Genomic DNA, 23,186 nt, shown 5'->3' on the forward strand with positions numbered 1-23,186 from the left:
ACTGACGCTCTCTTGCTTTGGTATCACTTCAGACCTTCGGCCGGCAATCGAACGCTAAACTCGATCTTAGATTAAAACTCATTCACTGCCAGCCTTCCCAGTTAACATGGATGTTTGACTTCTAAAGTCGTCAATGGCAGTGAATGTGTTAAAGTCAAGCACAAGGCGGGGGGGGGTAAATGTGTTTTTAAAATGGAATGGACTCATTTTTAGCACAGGAATGTTCCTTAAAGTTGAACCAAAGAGGCCCAAAAAAACGCTTGACGTCCATAAAATTCAAAATATTTGGCCGATTGTTTTCATATTTTTGGAGGGTGAAGTGGGCATAAGTAGAGATATCCACACAAACTTTGGTGGCGATTGAGCCCAGCTCTCGGACATTAAGCGACATTAAGCTTTTTTACGTTCCGCATTTTCGCCGATCCCCTCAGTGTCTGTTGTCAGTTAACTTTGCTGTGTGTCTGTTATGTGGGGGGTACGCACACGCAACAACTACAAGCGAGGCGGTGGCATATTAAACGAACCCGGCGCGGTCGAGCGAGCTCCTTTGCTCGCTAGCTGGCAGGCTAGTGAACGTAACACAAAACACTTGTAGATACATTTTGGGGGGTTGTAGGCAGAACTCGATGGCTAACTGCACAATGTTGTTCGAGAAACTATTACTACTAGGTAACTTGTAATTCTGGCGTTGTCAGTCTTCGCACGTTTTCAGCACTTACCTTCAAACATTTTTTTTTTTTGTATTTCGAAGCAAAACACAATAGTGACTTTGGTTCAAGTTTAAAAACAAGCCCAACCAACGATAAACCCTTCACGTCTTTTGAGTAGGAAGGCAGCTCATACTCATACTAAGAATAGAGGCTTTAAAAAAAAAAAAAAAAAAAAAAGTGCATTCTCAGTATGCTATTGAAGAAAGTTGACAAAATGGAAATAAAATGAAATGGTGAGTAACAACAGTAAAATGTAGCCTTTACTCCGGCTGACCTAATGTATCATTTATAAATATGTTTCACTGGCACAGAAGCCATTCAAGCTTTGTAAATTATACACTTGCACTAACATATACATATATATATATATATATATATATATCTGGCTGGTCGATATGATGTTTTGTTCCTTTATTACGACAAGTTCCTGTGGCCACAAGGTCACCTTATCCTTACTTCCTGTCTCTCCCTGACCGGTCGTACCGATGAAAGTAGTCCGATGAAATCAAGTCGATGTTGGCACGCACTTTTGCTTCCTGCACCGTATCTGCGAGAGGTCGCGCACATCTTTGGCGGGGAGAAATGAATTCAGAAAGAAACACTTGCGTTTCTCCTCCGTAGCTGGAAAATAAGAGGCTCAATGTGACTGCATGTCGCTGGTCCCATCGGGGAAGGCTGCGGAGTGAGAGGGTGCGCGCACCGATATTGCTCTTATGTGTCGACGTAGTCGTCGGGGGGGGGGGGGGGCTAAAAAAAAGTGTCTTTGCTTCGAAATCGCTGGAAAGAGCAAGAATTTAAAATAAATCAATCAATTAATCACCGGTTGGAGAGCATGTGTTCAGTCAATTCAGTAATTACCTGGATTTATCTCAATTCTCCTTGTCCAAGTTGTCGTTCTCCTGATTTAACACAAAGAAAAAGATCCAAATGGGAAAAAAAGACAAGAGAGAAGGTAAGGCAGCTAAAAATTCTGGGAAGCACAAAGTAAGTTGTGGAAAACTAGCCCATCTCATGTATTTGGTCCATAAACTATTTATTCACTTCAAAGAATAATTACCGACAAGGAAACCTTGTTTTTTTTTTTTTTTTTGCATGGCCTAGTTTAGTTACAATTTGCCAATGTTTTCTTTCTCAATTTTGTCCCAGATTTTGTACACCGGCTCAGTTCTTGCACTAAGAAACCCGCAACTCGGCCATTCATTTGCCAGAATCGGTGCACAAAATAGTTTGAATGCGACTTCAAAATAAACCACCAACGGGCAAACCAAAGTGTGGGGAAACTGGTACATACTGGTGTGATTTGATTTTAAAAGCCAAACTTTTTGACAGGACGTTTTAAGCCAATGTGCCCGAGTGTTGCCGAGCAGACCGGGAGCGTTGTTTATTATAGTACATCATATTTTGGGGTTTCTAGAAAAGATTAATTGGATGTTCATTATTTTGTAGGAGAACTATTGCTTTGGTTTTAGACTTTCTGGTACGGATTAATCACAAAAACTGAGGTTCCACTGCATCTGTAATGTATTATCTGTCAATTCCGCGATGCATCGTGACGGGCAGGACAATTAAACGCTCTTGATCGCAATTAACCCTTTTGTGACCTGTTGTAAAAAGTAGCAAACATTTTCTGGACACCGACCTCGTGGGACTCGGACATTGTTCGGCTATTTGGCACAACCTCCTCGGATGGGACACTCCCGTTGGAATCTGCCACGAGCAGGGTCCGCCGTTCTCTCGCAGGTTTGTCGCACTTTGTCACACGGAACCTGAACAGGGGGAGGAAGAGGAGGAAAAAAAAAAAAAACACGAGTGAGAGGAAGACAACGCTTTTACTGCTTCCGAGCGTGGCTTTCCGGTCCGGGGTCTGGCGTTAAATTGGTTATAAAACTACATGGAGTAAGACGGAAAAGTGATTTTTGAAGATTTGAATTGAAGGCAGTATCGCCCTCCCCGAGGATTCATGCTTGACTGACCAACGCTGAACCCACCTCCCCACGGACAGCACCGTGACTTCTCCGTGGTGGCTGCGGCGTTGCTCCGCCTTGCAGGCCGGCGGCTTGCTCATGAGCGGCCACTTCTTCTGGCTGCAGCGCGTGCAGATGTTCTTGTGGCCGCCGACGCCGCCGATGGTGTGCAGGTGGTTGCAGGTGTGCTTGGCGGCCCCCGGCGGCGCTCCCGGGGACACCGGGGTCATCGGAGGGGAGGGCGTAAACGGGGAAGTGGGGGTGGCGGGCGCACTGCGGAGGGAGAAACCAAATGTTAATTTGGTTTTCATTCAAACACGATGTTCCACACCAAGATACGTATTTTGCTTATTTACTACGCGCTTCTCCTTCCGCATTTCTCAACAGTTTCACACATTTCTTCTACATTTCTTGAGGCTGCTGCCTGTGCGTGATCGGGGATTCTGCGCAAGCTACATTTTGAGAAATTAGGTCAGTAACAAAACATGAATCAAAAAGGGGGGCAGTGGGGTGTTAGGGACTGCCCCCCCCCCCTCGCCACACACCCCCACAGCTGCCTGCTCTCAATACAAACTGTGTCAGAAAAAAAAGTGGGCTGATGAGCTCTTCGGGCTTTCAAGGAGGGTTACGCTGCCATCTAGTGGTAGCGCTCACTCATAGCAGGATGATGACACCGAGAGTCGAGCTTACCCATCGGAGTCAATGCTGGTCTCGTGAACCATGGCTTTTAGGGCATCCGAGTTGGCTGAAACAGTGGGGAAGGGATGCACATTAACCAACATATAACGGTAATGATAGCATTTATATTTGTACAATTTGAGTCTCTCATACAAACAATCATAAGCCTGGGTTCAGAATAACACCCTATTGTGCTCTATGTCGGGAGTTTGCCTGTGCCTCAATTGACATGCAAACAATTAGCATCTAAGCGGCAGTTTTAGAACCTTTGAACACATTCACTGCCATTGACGGCTTTAGAAGTCAAATATCCATGTTAGCTGGGAAGGCTGGCAGTGAATGAGTTCAGATATTTCAACACAAACTGTGAAGCAACAGATCCAGGCAGACAATATCACAATACTCATAGGCATATATTCTTATCCTTTGCAAAAAAAAAACAAATAAATAAATAAATAAAAAATAAAAAACGTCTGCTTTGTGCTAAACTGTTCCTGTACTGCAATTTCTTTTGCAGAGCAACATTTGTAGACATTTGTAAGGATTTGAAACGCCATTAAAGTCTTCCGAGATGTTGGCAGAGAGATGTCATCGCGTTTCACCATTCCACGCAAACCGCCCTAGTACGTCTGACGTGCACCTCAGTCCTTATCAGCCGGCAGCATTCTCTTATCGCCGCGCGCCAACGGTGGGCTTCGGTAGAACACGCGCGCCCGCTGACGCTTTTTCGAACCATTTGCTTTCCAGGACGACACAGTTTCGGGACTGTGGTGCGCTGCTATTCTATAGGCCACAGAACCTAATAAAAGGTTGAAGCACTGACCCACACAATCAATAAATGGCCCATTGAGAACTGGCAGGATATTAACCGTCAGCGGTGGCGCTTTTTTTTTCTGTTAAAAACGTGCACATGCATGCAACTCATCACCTTCGAACGCAAAACATCACAAAGTGAGAGGCACGTACCTTCATTTTTCATGATGAAGTGGACAATCTGTCCCACAGTGTCATTGTTGTCACTGAGGGTGTCATTTAACTCTGCGAGCAGGAAGAGAGAGAGAGAAAAAAAAAAAAAAAAAAAAGATTGAACACGACTGCAATCTTGTACAACGTGCTCCCCGCTATATCTGCACTTATAGTTTCATTTTTATGTTTTTACAGTCAAAAGTTAGATTCAATTCACAACCAGCGACAAATACCGCAAGTACAGTTTTCAACGGTTCTCGCCCAGCTCGTCTGTGAAATTCCGTTGTTGTAAACCACTGCAATGCCTCACGGATCCCTGTCGATGGCGGTGTTGTATCTGTAAATAAACAACTATTCTGCCATCAAAAGCCCTTTCTCTGTCTTGTTTTTGTAGTTTGAGGTGTCACAGAAAGCTTAAAATAATATGAATAAAGTCTCTGTTCTGTTCTGTTTTAATCAGTTTAAATGAAGAGTAAAACTATATATATTTTTGAAATGTATTTATATGGTGTCTATAATCGCAGATTTTCACCTAATGCAGTGAAATATCCTTTTCGAGCACACTGGACGCTCATTGTCACCAGACTTCTAAAGAGAGCAGAAAACTCCCCCGGGACGGCCATCTTGTTTCTTGCTTCCTGCAACATCTATTGTTTCACATAAGAAGGCGGGGGGGGGGGGGGGGGGGGGCGGTATCGGGTCCATGTGAAATGCAGTGGGGGCCCAGTGACGTTCCAGGGAGTGTCCCGCGTGGGAATCGCTACAACGAGGAAAGGCCTGCCACAGCATCGTGTAAACATGAAGATTCATGTCTTCGCACAAGGAGAAGCTTCACTTTGAAACTGTTTACAGGAAGACGGAACCAAAAGGCTCGCACTCATTCGCTCGCGTGACCTCGCCGTCACCCAATTGGAAAAACCAAAGTATCTCGGCGGTGACTGAACTCAACGGCGGCATGAATGCACTTCCTGGTGTTCCAAACAAGTCTTTGTAAGGTGACAAGTCAAATATGTGATGATGAGCGTCCTCCGCCTCCTGGCGTCACAATCACACGCCATGATGAAACTCACTTCCTAGTATTACTTTTGTTACTGTACTTAAGTCAATTTTTTTTTTTTTTCCAAAGTATCTGTACTCTGTATTTTTGACCCTGTCTTTTCACAGCCTAAAAACCAGCAGATTCTGAATAAGCACATCATGTACAAGTAAGATGTATTCTGGCTTTTTTGTCGGTGAGTTCAACACGTTTGAAAATCTATGGGAACTGGTTTCGACAGCATAAAAGTAGAGCCGATACGAGCTGGCGCCTGTTTTAAAAAGATTTTTAAAAAACATGTCATGTGATTCTATTCCATGTGTAAACAAGTTTTTTTTTGTTTTTTTTTCCCTCCATTGTGTCAACTTACCAAAGCACGTCTTGAATGTAACCTACTGTAAAAATTCATTTTTACTTTTGTAAATTCTAGAGTCTGTACTTTTTTTTTTTTTTTTTTTCCCCTTTTCCTGAAGCGCAACAGTTGATTCAGTATCTGCACTTCTGCTTAAGTGGAGCGGGAGCACAGTGGTGCCTTAAGATAGGAGTTTAATTCGTTCCGCGGCCATGTTCGTAACTCAAAACAAGCGCAAATAATAATAAAAAAAAACATTTGTCATGTGTATTTTAATAAGGAAAGGTAGAACTATATTATACTATATAAAAACATACAGAAATGACATAATTAAATCATGTGATCTGACATCATCAGTACAGCACTAATATTAGTTGTTCTTTGAAGAGGATAAAAGCAGTGTGGTTGTTTGCTTTGTTTTACGTTTAGTATGACAGTAGACTTCTCCTTCGAGTGGCGATAATTAGCTTGGAGCCTCTTTTTTCTTTTAAAGAAGTGTTAATTATTGGCCAAAGTGCTGCTTATTGCAAAACGACGATTGGCAACTCCAAAAACTTTCAAAATCGATTCCCTCGTATCTCAAGGCGCCGCTGTCCTGTCGCCACTGGTAATTACAAACAGTTACTGTGCATCCATGACTCAAGTTTCCTCACCATCCTTTCCATCTCCGTCGTACGCTTCCTCCACTTCGTCCTCATCCGGCACCTCGGTAGTGGTGCACCGGTAGCCCTTCCTCTTGAGCACGTGGCAGATGACCACACCCAGCAGCCCCAGGAGGAAGAAGACGGGCACCAGCACAAACGCCGTGTAGTCCGGGTTGCCCCCCCCCGCGCCGCCATCACCTTTCCCGGGAACTGTCGTCTCACTCGCTGGAGGACCAAAGGAAAGACGGGGTGAGAGCCGGCAGTAACCGGAGACGTGCGAGCGGCACAATCTGGAGGTCAACCTCACGGAGGAACAGATGGAAAGCAGGTCGAAGGCCACGTACAGTGGAAATCAATGAAATCAAATGAATGTGGCCTGTAAACTGTACAACGCAATGCAAACAAAAGATTTGAATGGTGATGGGAAAAATAAACACCTGGAAATAATGCGGCTGCACAAAGCGCACGCACCCGCGTATAAATGGGGATGTGGCTTTGTTCAGTATCAACCAATCACATTCAAACTCGCGTAGAACACGAGTCACCACACACCGTTTAAAGTGCCTCTCAATAACCTAAATAAACTTTTGATAGTCTAGTTGGCTTTTCCTGACTTTTTTTTTTTTTTTTATTGCTTTCTAGCAGATGTCTGAAATAGTTGTGCCATCACCGACTGCTATTTTGAACTGTCAGCACTCAGCACCACGTGTCACGATAACAGCCCAAAAATAAAAATACACCTCGGTTTCATTGGATCATAACAAAATCTCCAAAACGAGGCAAAATGTCTGGAAATTAGCCATGAACCAATTAAACTGTTCCTTTGCCAATTAAAAAATTGACAAATGAACAGGGGTGTGTCGACTTTATATGTGTGCGCTTCCATTGTTACACGTCCATGAACCTTACTCAGATTAGCACAATTGTTTACTCAGTGACCCTCCTGTGACCGCTTTGTGCATTCAGTATGTCGTAACCAGTGTGGCCATACGAACACCCCCCCAACTGTGCAAGTTTCAAGAGATGAATCGCATTCTTAACAGCGCAAGCAATCCAGTATTTGACTTTTTCGAGAGTTCAAAGCGGACCTTTAGCTTCCAAGACAGAAACATCAATGGCACATTTTATTTAGGGAACTCAAATTCCTTCACTCAGCACCATCAATTCCTGTTCTGTCAAGTAGTGATCACGAGCTTCCCATCAATCTGCTGCTGCACACCACATATGTGCAATCCTTGGATATCCATCCATCCATTGTCTTCCTCTCATCTTTGGATAAGAAGCCGCAAAAATCAACTTTTTCCAACCGGGGTCAAACCTCCTGCGCCACGATGCACCTTTGCTGCTGCAGAGGCAGTTCATCGTAGGCAAAGGCGGCTAACACGCACGCCGAGGAACAAAGCCTTCAGATCGGATACAATCACCACCTACCCGTGACATCCACCAGGTCGTCCATGGATGGAAGCGGCGGCAGGTGGCCGGGACGGTGGCGAGGTTTCTGGCAGCCGAGCCTTGGAGCTCCGCGGTCATAGACGCACAACCAGCCGAGCTTGAGGAGGGACTTTTTTTTTTTTTTTACCCAAACGTCAACGTACTTCCTGATTCCTCAGCAGCGGACACGCCCTGCTCTTAAAGGGACAGGCACCAAGCTGAGAGGCCTTTAAGGCCATGTAAAAAAAATAATAATAATTAAAATTAAAAATTAAAAAGTGGGGAAAAGCATGGATTTATTGGCACGATGGCTTAAATTGCATAAGATATCTGTTTCAAATAAAACACTCTTTCGTAGCAAGCACAAAAAATGTGCCAGGTCATAAACCAAAAAAAAAAAGATGCTTTCTTATGTGGAAACGACTCCAAAATACGTTTGCTATTCTGTCCAAAAAAGGCCCCGAAGGTAGATTTATTCAGAATATAACGCAGGACACGAGCAAATCACTTAGCAACCAGCAGGTGACGCCAGACATCACTGTACTGCACAGTAATCCGCCAACTCAATCGATAACACTTCTGATAAATCCACGATTTACGTGCGAGCTGCGATGAATTGAACCAATAATATCACAAGATAGGAACCGAGCCATGCCGGTCGAAAACACTTTTGAAGGTGAAAAATAAAGATAATTAAAACCATGAAAGGACAAAATGTCGCCACGTATGGAAGGACATTAATTATGATGGTGGCTCCGGTGTAATGGTATATGCGTTACCTATTTACTGCGAGGCGTGGCTGGAAGTGGCCTACATCTGCACTGTTTACAGCCACAAGAAGCACCCACACCGCCTGCCACGTGCTTGTAAACAGGGGGAACAGAACAAATGACGTCGGCGGCTCAGAGCACGTTGAAATGTGTCTGCACTGCCCGTAAGTGCGCCTCGAGACGCGCAAGGGAAAACGCCTCTGAGGCATCCACGCACAGAAATCGGCGAACGCTAGAATGTAGTTACTTGTAGTTGTTCATTAAAAGAAAAACAAACTGCATGAAAAGGGATTTGTGTGCATTAAAACGGAGGACCGGCCCCTTGTAAAATTTGTTTGGGCTTCACATTTCAGGTATTACGGTAGAAGGAAAGCTCATGGCCCCACGTTTCCGCGCTGCTGCAAAATGAACACAGGAGCAGGCAGCTTGCAACGTGACCAGCGAGGCCTCGTGCTGGGGCCCCGCCCCTCCGTCCAATGGAACAGGCTCCATCGCTCGTGTGGGCGCGGCCAGAGTCCCCACGACATCCAATGAGAGCGTCGGACTCGGCGGTCCGTGCCTCGTCACGTGTGTCCCTGCGCGTACACACTGCTGTCGGGGGGTTGGGGCGAGGAGGACTCGAAAAATGTCGAGCGATAATACACACTGCTTGGAAACATTCGTGGCATTTAGTCGGGAGATACCTCAACGGGGAAGACACTGATATATTGCAAACGGAGTTTGTTTTTTTTTTTAAAAAAAAAGGTAAGTTGTCGAACTTTTGACTTCGGGTCTTCTTGTTGGGCTGGCATGCTAACCTGCTAACAGTGTAGTAATCGGTGTAATAGCAAATGTACTAATAACAAATGACAAAGGCATCGTTCGATTCAGCAAACCGATTCATGTAGACACAATATTCCTCCTTATTTATTACATATTTATGAAGGCATTGTTTCATCTGGAGAGTGCGTAAACCAAATGCCACAGATGCCAGACGTGCACATTTATTTCTGGTGGATATTGAACAGAAAAAAAAAATGGAAGCGTTGGACTGAGTATTTTTTTAAATGTTATATTTATGCGCATTTTATTTTCACTGCTTTATGATGTCTTTAACACGTCTCGCGTTGATCGTTTCCACTGCATTTCAGAGTCGCTGGGAAAACCGTACATTATTTTGTTTTGAGTTAATTATTAGTGAATGCAGTAGTCCTCAAATTCCCCACACCACATAGCACACGTTGATGCTGGTTTCTTGACATTTAAAGGTACAAAGTGGACTCTTGACACAATGTGGCCTGCATTAACAGTCAGCTTTAAGAATGGAGCATATTATTTTCACTAAATGCTGTGCAATACTGTTGTCTATTTTAGAGCCTGAGGGGGTGTGTGGTGGGACCAACTTTATTGTTGCTGATTGCTGGAGTTGTTCATCTATTGGTGGACTTTGCGTGCTTCTCAACCAATCAAATGATGTGAGGGGGGGGGGGGGGAAGATTCAACGTTTAATATCTCGAAATTGACATTATGTCAGAAGCGCTTTTAGGATCTTGTTCAAAGATTTGGACGCTGACCTGGGATCAGCGGGCGCACGCAGGCGTGCCGGGCGTGGGGGCGGAGCTTCCAGCAGTCAATGAGAAGTGGAGAACGCTGCGGCGCTTCTCCCATTGGCCTGGGAAGCCGGCCAATCAGGAGCCGATGTGCCAGTGTGGAGAACAGTGCCGAGTACACGTGCCTGGTGTACACGGCGAACGGTTGCTGATCGCAACGTTAGCGATAGGCGGATGTCACGGAATGTACAGAGCCAAGGGAAAGCATCCATCTTGGATCATGATCACATCAAACTACAGAACCATGTATCTGCTGGATGTGCTCACATGGACGCGCGCGCCCCGCCCCTCTGCAGTCTGACTTGTGTACACTTGGGAAATGTGTCACAAGTCAAGTGTCATGCAGTGATCTCAGCATGTGCCTGTGTCTCACACACAGACAGTGTCTTATCACTTTATGGCTATATGAAAAACGTGTAAGAAACCGTGTCAGCAGGCTGACAAAGGGAAGGTCTAGTTATTTTTGAGCATCGCAAACACACGCTCTAGTACGACAACAGACAGTCAATTTACAGAACACTTTGGAGACAGAAAGACATTGACAAAAAAAAAACAGTCACTGAACAGTAAAGGGTTGCTAGTTATCTGGTAATGCCGGTACATTTATTTAAAAAAAAATGTTTTTTTATTTTTTATTTTTTTGGGGGGGAAATAATTTTTTTTTTAAAAAACTAACCTACTAGCATTGATTCAAATCCAGACCAGGCCAAAAGCGAACTCAGTTCCTGCTTTGGGCCTTGCGACCTCTTACAAGCGGATTCAAGATGATAAAAGTGGAGTTTGACTATCCAAAATGAACATTTTGAATATCAAAAATGTCTTTCTGACGAGTTGTAATTACATTTGGAATAGATGGAATTTTCCATTCAAGATGTAAACATCAAGATAGAGACATCTGTCAACCAGTTTTTCGTCAAAACTGAATTAAAGATATCCAAAATGTCATTTCGCCCTAGAGCAAATTATGTCATTTTTGCCAATTCCTGTGTATGGCCTTTTGTCATTTTTTTAGAGGTGCAGCAGTGGGAGTCCGCATGGATGGCGGCCGGCCTCCACTCGCGCCCCCCCCCCCACCCCCCGCTTGCATATTTCCCTGGCCGTACTCACTCATTCGCCCAACTGTCCGGGGAATCACGGCAAACGCTTTTTTTTCTTTACCATGTGGAAAAGTTATTTTGATGGTCTGCCAGTTTACATGTCACCTCTCTGACACCGTGACACAAGAGGAGGCGTACACGCACTAAATTCTGCATCTAAAGCTGGAGTTGTTGGGTCATGCAAGTGTACAAATTGGAAAGGAGTGACGCCAGGACTGTCGTCTTCCGGTTGCGTCTGTCGGCTTTAAGGGATTACGGGGCGTCGCCTTTACTGAAGGAATAAATAGCAGGCGACTTGTACTTGCGTAGATGGTGTCCAGATATACACCTGAGGATGCAAACCTCAGGCAGATTATCTATTACAGATAGTCCCTCCAGTTTGTAGTGATTGTCCTCTGGGTCAAAGTGGACTAAGCCATGACGACAGACAAATGTACTATTTAATTTAGACACTCTCGCACGTCCACCTGTTCTATAATGAGATGCAAGCATACGTATTTGCGGCTCGAAAATAGGGGCAGGCTTTATATTCTCAAAACCCTTTTCATTGCCGTTAATCTGGGCAGAAGGGCAAGTGTTCTGAACCGCAGTGTGAAATGTGTCACAGCCGCAGTTACTAGAGGCCAACATGATGTGAAACAATCTTGTTTTCTTCACTGCAGTCCTTGGCAGATAGCATGCCAGACCACAGTAAGCAATGTGTAATAATGCGTCCCGGAATATGAAGTCCTCGCTTCCTTTGTCCAATTCTTTTTTTTTTTTTTTCTTCTGTCTTCTTAGGTGACCTTCGCATTGCCTGCAAACACGTCAGGAGGTGAAACTCTACCAACTGTCGGACTGCTCGTGCCAAGGCTTTTCTGTGTGACAAAACAAAGGGGTCCTACCCCGAAACTTAAAATATTATTTTTTGCACGAAAAACCATGTTTTTCTCCCCTTAGTTGATTTCACAGCACAGCCGTTAGCTATGATTCACTTGTACGTACATAGTAATCCCACCTAAGCAGAAGCTGCGTTGAACTCGTTCTCCAGAAAACGCCGCGAGCCTCATCCTAGTCTAGTATGAGTTATGACATCTCTCAATCAGCGGCCAGCGGCAACGCCCGGGGGCGAGTGCCAAGGGCTGCCGAGAAGGACAATGGCCAGGGGGATGACTCGAAAGGGGTGAACGCTGCGAAAAGCGCCATCGCCAATGTCCTCGCTCCGGAGCAGGGCGGTGGGTCCTCCCCCAGCGAAGGATCCGGAGCCGGCGATCGGAGGGGGCCCAATTCGGACGACACGGACGGCCTCTCCAGCGGGAATGACTCCGGCGAGAGGGAGACGGGTTCCCGCGGGCGGCAGTCCACGCGCAGCTCGCACAGTTCGTCCAATGGCAAGGACTCGGGCATGATGATGGAAACCACAGAGAGCCAAAAGAGGTACGCTCGCAACTTTATAAACCGCAAAGCGGAAGGACGCCCACTGTGATTTGTAACAACCGCCGCCCTTTGCAGCTCCAACTCGCAGAGCCTGTCTCCTCCAAGTGGCTCCCTGGCCTACAGCCTGCTGTCCACCAGCTCCGAACGTGACCCGCCCTCCACCTCTGGCTGCAGCAGCAATCAGTCGGCGAGGCTCCAGACCCAGAAGGAGCTCATGAAGGCCATCAAGGAGCTCAAGCTCCGCTTGCCATCTGAGCGCAAGTCCAAGGGCCACTCCAGCACTTTAACCGCACTCAAATACGCCCTGCAGTGTGTCAGACAAGTCCGAGGTGAGATCCCATTTTACCTTGTTTCAGCAGATAGATAAAAAGAAACTTTCGTCATCCTTTGAAGGGAATTGCATTGTTACAGCAGCAATATTGACACTTCTATTAATAATATAAAAAGACCCAACGTGACCTTGAATTCTAAATCTCAGGATCGTTTTACTCAGCACTGATGTACAGTTTGTTATTTTATGCATGCAGCCAACAAGGAATACTATCACCAGTGGAGTGTGGAAGAGTGCCACGGGTGTAGCCTGGACTTGTCCGCCTTCACAATCGAGGAGCTGGACAACATCACCTCGGAATACACCCTGAAGAACACAGTAAGTTTATACATCAGAGAACAGAAACTCATCAGTCCAGTTTGAACGGAATGGCTAATTGGTTGCACTCCATCCTCCCAGGACACGTTCTCAATGGCGGTATCGTTCCTGTCTGGGAAGGTCGTGTACGTGTCACCTCAGGGATCGTCAGTGTTGCGCTGCAAGCCAGAGTGTCTCCAGGGCACCATGTTTTCGGAGCTTTTGGCTCCGCAAGACATCAGCACGTTTTACAGCGGCACGGCGCCGTGCCGCCTGCCCCTGTGGGCCTCCTGCATCGGATCCAGTGAGTTGGGGGCCCGGCGGCACTAGTGCTGCTCGTGCCAGGACAAGTCAAGAATGTCTTCATTTGGTCAGGTGATTCTGTTTGACCGTCTCTTTGCTCCCCTTAGCCTCGCCCGCTATGGACTGCACTCAGGAGAAGTCCATGTTCTGTAGAATCAGAGCCGACCGGACGCAGCGCGGTGAGATGCGCTATTATCCCTTTCGCCTGACGCCCTACCAGCTTACCATCAGAGATTCAGATACTGCCGAGCCGCAGCCCTGTTGCCTGCTCATCGCAGAACGGGTTCACTCTGGATACGAAGGTACTATTTACCTCTTAATTCTCATATTGAGCTAGCCTAATCTCTTGTTCCCTAGCTAAGTATTAATGTGTGTTCTCGGCGGATAACGACCAAGCCCTGCTACTTAATAGCTAAAAACACCCCACTAAATTGTTTATATTTTCCGAGTTCAAACCATAAACCTACCACAAACCGGCGACCCCAAAACACTTTGATATCATTTCAAACACATCTTACAATGTTACTATTAATATGAATGGCTCACAGGTGATTTTGAAAAAAGATTGGGGTTTTAATAGCCAATGAACAGTAGTCTAGTCCATCCATCCATCTTATCCGAGGTCGGGTCGCGGGGGCAGCAGCCTCAATAGGGAAGCCCAGACTTCCCTCTCCCCAGCCACTTCCTCCAGCTCTTCCAAGGGGATCCCGAGGCGTTCCCAGGCCAGCCGAGAGACGTAGTCTCTCCAGCGTGTCCTGGGTCGTCCCCGGGGTCTCGTCCCGGTGGGACCTTCCCGGAACACCTCACAGGGAGGCGTCCTTAACAAATGCCCAAGCCACCTCATCTGGCTCCTCTCGATGTGGAAGAGCAGCGGCTCTACTCTGAGATCCTCCCGGATGACCGAGCTTCTCACCCTATCTCTAAGGGAGAGCCCGAACACCCTGTGGAGGAAACACATTTCAGCCGCTTGTATCCGGGACCCACGGCTCGTGACCATAGGTGAGGGTAGGTACGTAGATCGGCCAGGAAATCAAGGGCTTCGCCTTTCGGCGTAGCTCCTTCTTCACCACAACGGACCGTTGCAAATCACTGCAGACGCTGCACCGATCCTTCCCTCACTCGTGAACAAGACCCCAAGATACTTGAACTCCTCCACTTGGGGCAGGATCTCATCCCCGACCTGGAGTGGGCATGCCACCCTTTTCCGACTGAGGACCACGGTCTCAGATTTGGAAGTGCTGATTCTCATCCCAGCCGCTTCACACTCGGAGAGTTTGAGATCACGGGTTGATGAAGCCAACAGAACCACATCATCTGCAAAAAGCAGAGATGCAATACTGAGGCCACCAAACGGGACCCCCTCTACGCTTACAAATTCTGTCCATAAAAGTTATGAACAGAATCGGTGACAAAGGGCAGCCTTGGCAAGTGAGTCCAACCCTCACCGGAAACGGGTCTGACTTACTGCTGGCAATGCGGAACAAACTCTGACACCGGGCGTACAGGGACCCAAGAGCCTGTATCAGGTGGTTCGGTACCCCATACACCCGAAGCACCCCCCACAGGACTCCTCAAGGGACACGGTGGAACGCCTTCTCCAAGTCCACAAAACACATGTAGACTGGTTGGGGCGAACTCCCATGCAACCTCGAGGACCCTGCCGAGGGTGTAGAGTTGGTCCACTGTTCCACGGCCAGGACGAAAACCACACTGGTCCTCCTGAATCTCAGATCGAGTTCCCGACGGACCCTCCTCTCCAGCACCCCTGAATAGACCTTACCAGGGAGGCTGAGGAGTGTGATCCCCCTGTAGTTGGACCACCACCCCAGTCTGCCAATCCAGAGGCACTGTCCCCGATGTCCACGCGAGGTTGCAAAGGCGTGTCAACCAGGACAGCCCCACAACATCCAGAGCCTTTCGGAACTCCGGGCGAATCTCATCCACCCCCAGGGCCTTGCCACCGAGGAGCTTTTTAAGATAGGAGAGCCCACCTCAGAGACCCCAGACTCTGCTTCCTCATGGGAAGGCGTGTCGGTGGAATTGAGGAGGTCTTCGAAGTATTCTCCCCACCGACATAGAACGTCCCGAGTCAAGGCCAGCAGCGCCTCATCCCCACTATATACAGTGTTGATGGTGCACTGCTTCCCCCTCCTGAGACGCCGGCTGGTGTACCAGAATTTCCTCGAAGCCGTTCGGAAATCGCTCTCCATGGCCTCACCGAACTCCTCCCACGTCCGAGTTTTTGCCTCAGCAACCTCCAAAGCTGCATTCCGCTTGGCCAGCCGGTACCCATCAGCTGCCTCAGGAGTCCCACAGGCCAAAAAGGCCCGATAGGACTCCTTCTTCAGCTCGACGGCATCCCTCACTGCTGGTGTCCACCGCAGTAGTCTAGTCACGACACCAACATTCTGACTGTGATACTACCTGCGTAAAGTACTGGAACAATACTACGGCAAAAACTTAAATCATCAATAAAATCTGTGGAATCTTGCCGTTGTGTTGTTGCATGTAGCCACGGAGGCGAAATGAAGTACACTAGTCTACCGCAAATTGCTGATTTTGCGAATCATGAAATGTGAATATGCAGGGCATTACTGTAATAAAAGCATGCTAAGCAGCAGTCAGCAGCATGTTTTCATGGTGGCTGTGAGGCATGGATAATGATTCTAATGTCACACTAAGCCAGCCCTCACAGCGCCAGAATGATTTTAAAAAAATAAAAAGGTTCAGTTTCGAAAATGTCATGACTTCACACATTTTCCTCACGCAGTAGCAGAGCCGACAACAACAGAACACATCTCACCGATTTGAAATACGCTGATTAATGTGATTCATCTCGTATCGAGCATTGGCTGCAACGTGTGACATGTGAGCGCTCGACTTGTGTCGAAACATGCCCTCACCCTTCTTTGGCATCTTCTCCCCATCAGCACCTCGAATCCCTCCAGACAAGAGGATCTTCACCACCAGTCACACTCCCAGCTGCCTCTTCCAAGAAGTAGACGAGAGGTCAGTTTCCTAACCTTTGATGACGCTGTCACGGCTGTGCTGCCTTCTGCCGCTTCGCTTGTTTGGCAGAGATTTACTTTCTACCCTTACAGTTCCATCCCGTTTCGTTTTTGTCACTTATTGATGCATGATCCGCATATGCAGGGCGGTGCCGTTGTTGGGATATCTGCCACAGGACTTGGTGGGAACCCCGACCCTGCTCTACATCCACCCTGACGACAGGTCCACAATGGTGGCCATACACGAGAAGAGTGAGTCAATTGCATGTTTTGAAATTCTTCCTAAATTCTCATGCATAATACGCTTGAGTATAACACACACACACACCCTTTTCCTTCTACCTTTGTATAATACACAGCCCAGAATTGCTGGTGTCCATGCTCAAAAATTGAAAAACTTATCCGCATAGTAATTTGTATTTTCTTAGGTTTTTCAAAGTTCTCTGAAGTAAACAGAAAATACGTTTCTTTGCAGATGCGCCAAACAAAAGTTGAAAATGCTTAGCTTACTCTGTGCGCATGCGCTGACAAGACCGTCTAGTGAAGCAGTTACTGAATCCAAGGAATTAGAATTATCTTTCTTACACCTATGTATAATACCCACTCTCATTTTTTATTATTATTATTATTTTTATTTTTTGCAAAAAATAAATTAGAAAGAAATAACAGTAATCGTGTCAACGTCTTTTCCCTGCAGTCTTTCAGTTTGCTGGGCAGCCGTTTGAGTATTCACCATTGAGAATGTGCGCCCGGAACGGGGAATACTTAACCATCGACACCAGCTGGTCTTCCTTTGTCAACCCTTGGAGCCGCAAAGTGGCCTTCATCGTAGGGCGCCACAAAGTCCGAACGTAAGCGAGTGCCACTTACAGACCGACTAAAAGTGACTGCACATGAGACTCAACGCAGCGATCTCTCCATTTCCAGGAGCCCACTGAACGAGGATGTGTTCACGGCGCAGGGCTGCGAGGGCCGCACCACCACGCCAGACGTTGTGCAGCTCAGCGAGCGGATCCACCGTCTTCTGGTGCAGCCGGTGCACAGCGGCGGATCTCAGGGTTACAGCTCGCTGGGTTCCAGCGGGTCACGGGGCTCGCACCACTCACACTTGCAGTATCCCAGCGCCTCGGCCGCCTCCTCCAGTGACAGCAACGGACCCGCCATGGACGACGCCGCAGTCGCAGTCACTTTACATAAGCCTGTGAGTTTGAGGGGGTCACCCAATTTTCACTCCAATGCCATGCAAAGTCTAGTGAGCTAATATTGGTTTTTGTGCACTTGGTTGTTACAGATGACCTTCCAGCAGATCTGCAAAGATGTTCACATGGTCAAGACAAACGGGCAGCAGGTTTTCATCGAGTCTCGAAACAGGCTGCCGCCCAGAAAAAACACCAGCACAGGTAATGTTTTAAAAAAAAGACAGTCGATATAAATCACTTGGTGGGGGGAACGCTGGGAAAAGAGGGTCCAAAGTTGTGCATTTGTGTACAAAAGTTGCCACAAGGAGCCTGAGAGCCATCAACGGTGAGCCCATTGGAGGCCTCGTCTCTGACATGACCAAACCACTGACGGATCTGGTGCCTGCACCGCTTGTACAGAAAGAGTCCCCACCTGGATATTCCTACCAGCAGATCAACTGTTTAGACAGCATCATAAGGTAATCATCAGAATTCCACCAATCAGGTTTATTTCCTGTCCATCATTTGACATACACACTGACCACATCGCTCCAGGTACCTGGAGAGCTGTAACGTTCCTAATACGGTCAAAAGGAAGCGTGGCTCCTCATCCGGGGCATCAGGTTCTGATGAAGACAAACAGCAGCAGGAGGCCGGCGGAAACGCCAAAGGTTGGTGGCTGAATTCCTAACGCATGCACCTGTACAAGTGGCACTTGCGTTACACCTGTCACCTTGCTCCTGCAGTTGGCCGGGGAAGCGAACCCCCTCCCCTGCCCCCGCTGACGTTGGCCATGAAGGCGGAGAGCGTGGCCTCCGTCACGTCCCAGTGTAGCTTCAGCAGCACCATCGTGCACGTGGGAGACAAGAAGCCGCCCGAATCAGGTTGGACTCATTCACTGAAGTCTTAGAAAGGCTGAAGGACTATTTGTCCCATTCAATAAATGGCGGCTGTGGCTCTCCTTGCCCACATGCGAGGGCATTGGAGTACCTAAATTGCTCCAATCTTTTTATACGTAACGAGCATGTTGTCATTTTTTTTTCCTGTTTGTTTGTTGGACAGACATCGTGATGGAAGAGGCCCCAACCACGCCAACGCACGCTCCTCTTAACCTCGCTCCAACTGCGCCGTCGAGGGGCCCAAGTCACATCTCCGCTCCTCCGCCTCCCCCTCCCCCTCCTCCTCCGCCCATCGCACCGCCACCTCAAGCTACGCCGCCAACTCAGCCGGAGAGGGACAGCCGGCACGTTGTGGGCGGCCGGCTGGGTCTGACGAAGGAGGTTCTGTCGGCGCACACCCAGCAGGAGGAGCAGGCCTTCCTCGACCGATTCAAGGACCTCAGCAAGCTGCGCGTGTTCGATCAGACGGCGTCTTCGACCGTGCGCTGCCACACGCCCGCCGGCAACCCTCTGGCGCGAGGTAGCTTGACTGCATTCTTAAGTTTTACGGCAAATGGCAAAGGGTTTGATTGAAACTGGAGGCATGCGCATCAGCTGGCCCTTGAAGAGACACTTACCCGATTTAAGACCACAATTATCGAAACTCTCAATTCTATACTGTAACGCATTATAACGTACAACTGGAGCAGTTCAGAATCAAGTTGAAGTTACCTGGGCCAGCACTCCTAATTCAGACTAAATTGACATGGCAACACATACAGACTGAAATCTGATTTGACGAAAAATATCTAACATGCACAGAGAAAATGAAGAGCGTAGACTGTTGGACTATTTTATGGACCAAATATTAGAATTTAGTTTGTGAATGTATGTCATTGCTCCTGACCTCCCAGCACTGGATTAAAACAAAGTGTGTTTCCCTCAGGGGTGCGTTGCTCTCGTGACTACCCGGCCGCAGGGGGCGGCTCCAGTCACAGACGCGGTCGTGGCGGTAAAAGGCTCAAGCACCAGGAGTCGCCCGAGCAGCACAGCTCTCTGGGGCTCGCCGGGATGCACCGAGACCCCAGAACCAGACCGGCGGCCGGCCCGCTCAACATGCCGCTCGGAGCCCCCACAAACTCCTCCTCCTGGCCGTCCGTTTGCTCTCAGCCCAGCATTCCCTCGGCGCCGTTTGCACCCGGCATGGTTCCCATCTACCCGGTCTACCCACCGCTCGCTCAGCCCTTAACAGTCCCAGACCCATCACGTTTCCCCCCTGCCCAGATTGTGCCCCCCATGATGGCGTTGGTTCTCCCCAACTACATGTTCCCTCAAATGGGGGCGCCCATATCTCAGCAGTTCTTCAGTCAAAACTTTAATTATCCCAGCTCCGCCCCGGCCCCGGCCCCGGCGCCGGTCCCTGCGCCCGTTTGCAACCCGGTCTCCATTCCTGGCATGGGCGCAGCATCTCGTAGCAGCACTCCCCAGTCCTGCACTCAGGCGCCTGCTGACCGCGAGGGCGCAGAGTCGCCCCTCTTCCAGTCCCGATGCAGCTCCCCCCTCAATTTGTTGCAGCTGGAGGAGTCACCGAGCAACCGGTTAGAGGTCGCCACCGTGCTGGCGGCCTCACAGCAAGACACGCCCTCCGTGCAGGGGGCTCCAGCAGGGGTGCAGGGCTCGGCCAATCAGAGGAACGCAGATGACAACGCCAAGGAGAATGAGAATGTAAGCACATTGTTCCCCCGCCTTATCACGGTTCACCCAACGCAGAAAAATCTCTCCATATTGCAAATTTTAGCAGGTGAATTTGTAACGTATCTCCTCAGTCACGGTTCACGTGTGCTTGCGTCGCAGGTGGAGACCAACGAGTCCAACAACGACGCCATGTCGACTTCCAGCGATCTGCTGGACCTGCTGCTGCAGGAAGACTCGCGCTCGGGAACCGGCTCCGCCGCGTCTGGATCGGGGTCGTCGGGCACCGGGTCCTCGGGTTCTGGCTCCGGCTCCAACGGATGCTGCTCCTCTGGCACCAGTGGCACCAGTTAGTATATTTTTCAAGTTTTAAAGTGTGCGGAAAGGGTAAAAGTTTTTTTTTTTTTAATCTCATCCTGATTTTTTAATTGGTGTCCATCTAGGTAGCAGCCAGGGCAGCCACACCAGCAAATATTTTGGCAGCATCGACTCATTAGAAAACGACCACGCCCGCAAGCAGCCAGCGGGGGGCGGCGGAGGCGCTGGGGGGGACGGTGGCGAGGAGCAGTTCATCAAGTGTGTCCTGCAGGACCCCATTTGGCTCCTGATGGCCAACACAGACGACAAGGTCATGATGACCTACCAGCTGCCTCTCAGGTACGGCAGTCCGACAAAAGGATCGGTTCGGTCACGGGACGACATCGGATTTAACGTCACCTCCCTTTGCTGTGCGACAGAGACGTGGAGGCGGTGCTGCGTGAGGATCGCGAGGCGCTGAGGAGCATGCAGAAGCATCAGCCTCGCTTCACAGAAGAACAGAAGAGGGAGCTCAGTCAGGTGCACCCTTGGGTGCGCACGGGACGCCTGCCCAGAGCCATCAACATCTCTGTGAGTACGCTACTCTTTACTCCCACGCGCACTCATGTTATTGCAGACTCGCGTAGAAATTCGTTGGCGCGACAGCGGCGAGCCATGAGGAAACAGTTCGTAAAAGACATTACATTAATTCTCATCCAAAAAAGACAAAGCGCAATGTGGCTACTGCAAAACAGAACTGGCTAACACAACAGCACATAAGTCACAGATGCTACAATGTAGAATGTGAAGACGGCTGAACCCAAATAATGTTAAATGTTAGCCACAGTGACATAGCACTTGGAACTCTTAGGTTAAGACTTGAGACTTGCACATATGAGTCAGACGTGTTTCTCTGCTCTCTTCCCAGGGCTGCGGAGACTGCAAGTCTCCCACGTCGCTCCCCCACGCCGCTCCCTTCGACGTGGAGATCCACGAGATGGAACTGTGCACCGCGCTGCAGCCGCAAAAGAAGGGAGCCGCAAAGGTCAAGGGAAGCTCGTCGGAGGCGGCCATGGATGAGGACGACGAGGAAGACGAGGGGGGACAGCAAGGAGGCCAAACACACGAAAGCGGCCAAGTGGCAACTGCAGACAAACTCAGAGCGACGTCGGGGGCGGCGGAAGAGAACGCTCGTCCGTCACAGTCTGACATGAGTCACTGAGTCGGCGGCCAAAGACGCAAACATAAACATACTACTTTGTATCACTCTTAACGAGCGCCTTCTTGAAGTCAACACACAATGACATCATGAGGATGGAGACAGTCGCCGTGTTTCAGAGCACTCAGGTTTTGGACTCCCGACGACAACAACAAAGTGAGACGTCGTGGGAGCCATATTTATTTCATGTGGAAGACGCGTCACAAAAAAGGCACCTACTACGTACGGATGGACATGCTTCACCGATGTTCTGCGTGACCTTCACCTCTGTGAATGTGGCTGGGATCCGGCTTCTCTATCGCTGACGATCACGTCGGCTGCTTGTGTAAATAAATAGGACGCTAAATGTACAGCGCAGTGGAAGACGGGCTGACTTTAATTTTGTAAAAATGTGTATATTTTTATATATATTCATCCCCTGCAAATCGAGAGTGGTGCGGTAAAAAGAAAGGGAGAATGTGTGGCAAAGTGCTTCTTTTGCGAGAGGCCTAAAACAAAACAAAAAACTCCTGATCACTTTTTCCCTCTTTGTCACTCTCTGGCACTGTCGTGGTCATGTGATATTCTGCTTCATGGCGTCGCTGGTGTGCAGCAGTTGGTGAATATTTTTGTGAAATTCTTTGTACAAAAAAACAAAAACAAAAAAAAATGACAATAAAAGGACTTTAAAATGTGATTGTCTTTTTCCTCTCCAGTTAAATTAGCTGCAGGCTCTTTCTTCGCAGTGTCCGGCGCGAGCTGGAAGCTGCTGAACTTGCTGCAAACCTTCTATTCAGCTGTGGTTACCAGCCACAGCTTAAAAAAGACAAAAGGAATGGCCTTGTTTTGACTAACTAGGCAGACCAAATCCACTGCATGTGTGGATTCTTTACGATAGCGACAACACGATGCCAGGAACTCGCAAGCTTAACAAATTTGACTCACGTTTCGCCAAATTTCTTTGAAACGTTACCGTTGTGGATTTGGAAACAAAATGTGTTTTTCGAGCTCCTTGATAACCAACTTAAGGACCATGGACTAGTTTCTGGCATGTGCGTTATGTGGACGGCATTACTGTGGTGGCACCGACGCCCTCCAAAATAGAAAACTGTGAAATGGCTTTCTATTGCGTAATGGAGCCATGCATCTTAATCGATAGAGTACGTTGTTGCTTTATGGGCTGATATGGAATAAACGCTCCAAACAGCTTAGCATAGATGGCGGTGGTCCATCTATGCTAAGCTGTTTGGAGCGGCCTCGTCACAGTCACTAGGGGGCCTCAGTCAACGCAATGTTTCACAGCACTTCCAAGACATCAGCTGCAGTGGGAGCAAATGAAAGGCTTGACTGT

General features: G+C 48.3%; 2 protein-coding genes across 2 annotated transcripts; one reads left to right on the top strand and one right to left on the bottom strand.

Moving 5' to 3' along the window:
- Positions 1-146: 146 nt before the first annotated feature.
- On the bottom strand, positions 147-8,647 carry rell1 (RELT like 1). Its single transcript, XM_061763384.1, has 9 exons — positions 8,561-8,647; positions 7,782-8,008; positions 6,360-6,575; positions 4,319-4,390; positions 3,365-3,419; positions 2,699-2,947; positions 2,350-2,476; positions 1,569-1,609; positions 147-1,487 (listed from the first exon to the last, which is right to left on the bottom strand). The coding sequence occupies exons 2-8, from the start codon at positions 7,804-7,806 to the stop codon at positions 1,580-1,582; spliced, it is 774 nt and encodes a 257-aa protein (XP_061619368.1). The 5' UTR covers positions 7,807-8,008; positions 8,561-8,647; the 3' UTR covers positions 147-1,487; positions 1,569-1,579.
- A 490-nt stretch (positions 8,648-9,137) lies between these two features.
- per1b (period circadian clock 1b) lies at positions 9,138-22,532 on the top strand. The gene is made up of 20 exons (XM_061763157.1): positions 9,138-9,295; positions 12,018-12,653; positions 12,729-12,982; positions 13,181-13,302; positions 13,384-13,585; positions 13,692-13,886; positions 16,515-16,593; positions 16,738-16,844; positions 17,290-17,443; positions 17,520-17,793; positions 17,884-17,992; positions 18,087-18,249; positions 18,326-18,441; positions 18,517-18,654; positions 18,833-19,189; positions 19,595-20,373; positions 20,503-20,689; positions 20,784-20,997; positions 21,078-21,228; positions 21,566-22,532. Exons 2-20 carry the CDS (start codon positions 12,298-12,300, stop codon positions 21,857-21,859), a joined length of 4,251 nt encoding a protein of 1,416 aa, XP_061619141.1. The 5' UTR covers positions 9,138-9,295; positions 12,018-12,297; the 3' UTR covers positions 21,860-22,532.
- The last annotated feature ends 654 nt before the right edge of the window (positions 22,533-23,186 follow it).

This window comes from Phyllopteryx taeniolatus, chromosome 23 (assembly GCF_024500385.1).
Source record: "Phyllopteryx taeniolatus isolate TA_2022b chromosome 23, UOR_Ptae_1.2, whole genome shotgun sequence".
NCBI classification, from domain to species: Eukaryota; Metazoa; Chordata; class Actinopteri; order Syngnathiformes; family Syngnathidae; genus Phyllopteryx; species Phyllopteryx taeniolatus.

Bases quoted from the DNA above. Each gene is read 5' to 3' on its own strand.
- rell1 (XM_061763384.1), bottom strand. From the start codon at position 7,806: ATGGACGACCTGGTGGATGTCACGG. The intron at 2,948-3,364 runs GTAAGCTCGACT...CTCCCTCCGCAG, and splicing joins ACCAGCATTGACTCCGATGG to TGCGCCCGCCACCCCCACTT. The intron at 1,610-2,349 runs GTCGGTGTCCAG...GTGTTAAATCAG, and splicing joins CAATGTCCGAGTCCCACGAG to GAGAACGACAACTTGGACAA.
- per1b (XM_061763157.1), top strand. From the start codon at position 12,298: ATGAGTTATGACATCTCTCAATCAGCGGCCAGCGGCAACGCCCGGGGG. The intron at 16,594-16,737 runs GTCAGTTTCCTA...CCGCATATGCAG, and splicing joins TTCCAAGAAGTAGACGAGAG to GGCGGTGCCGTTGTTGGGAT. The intron at 18,655-18,832 runs GTTGGACTCATT...TTTGTTGGACAG, and splicing joins CAAGAAGCCGCCCGAATCAG to ACATCGTGATGGAAGAGGCC.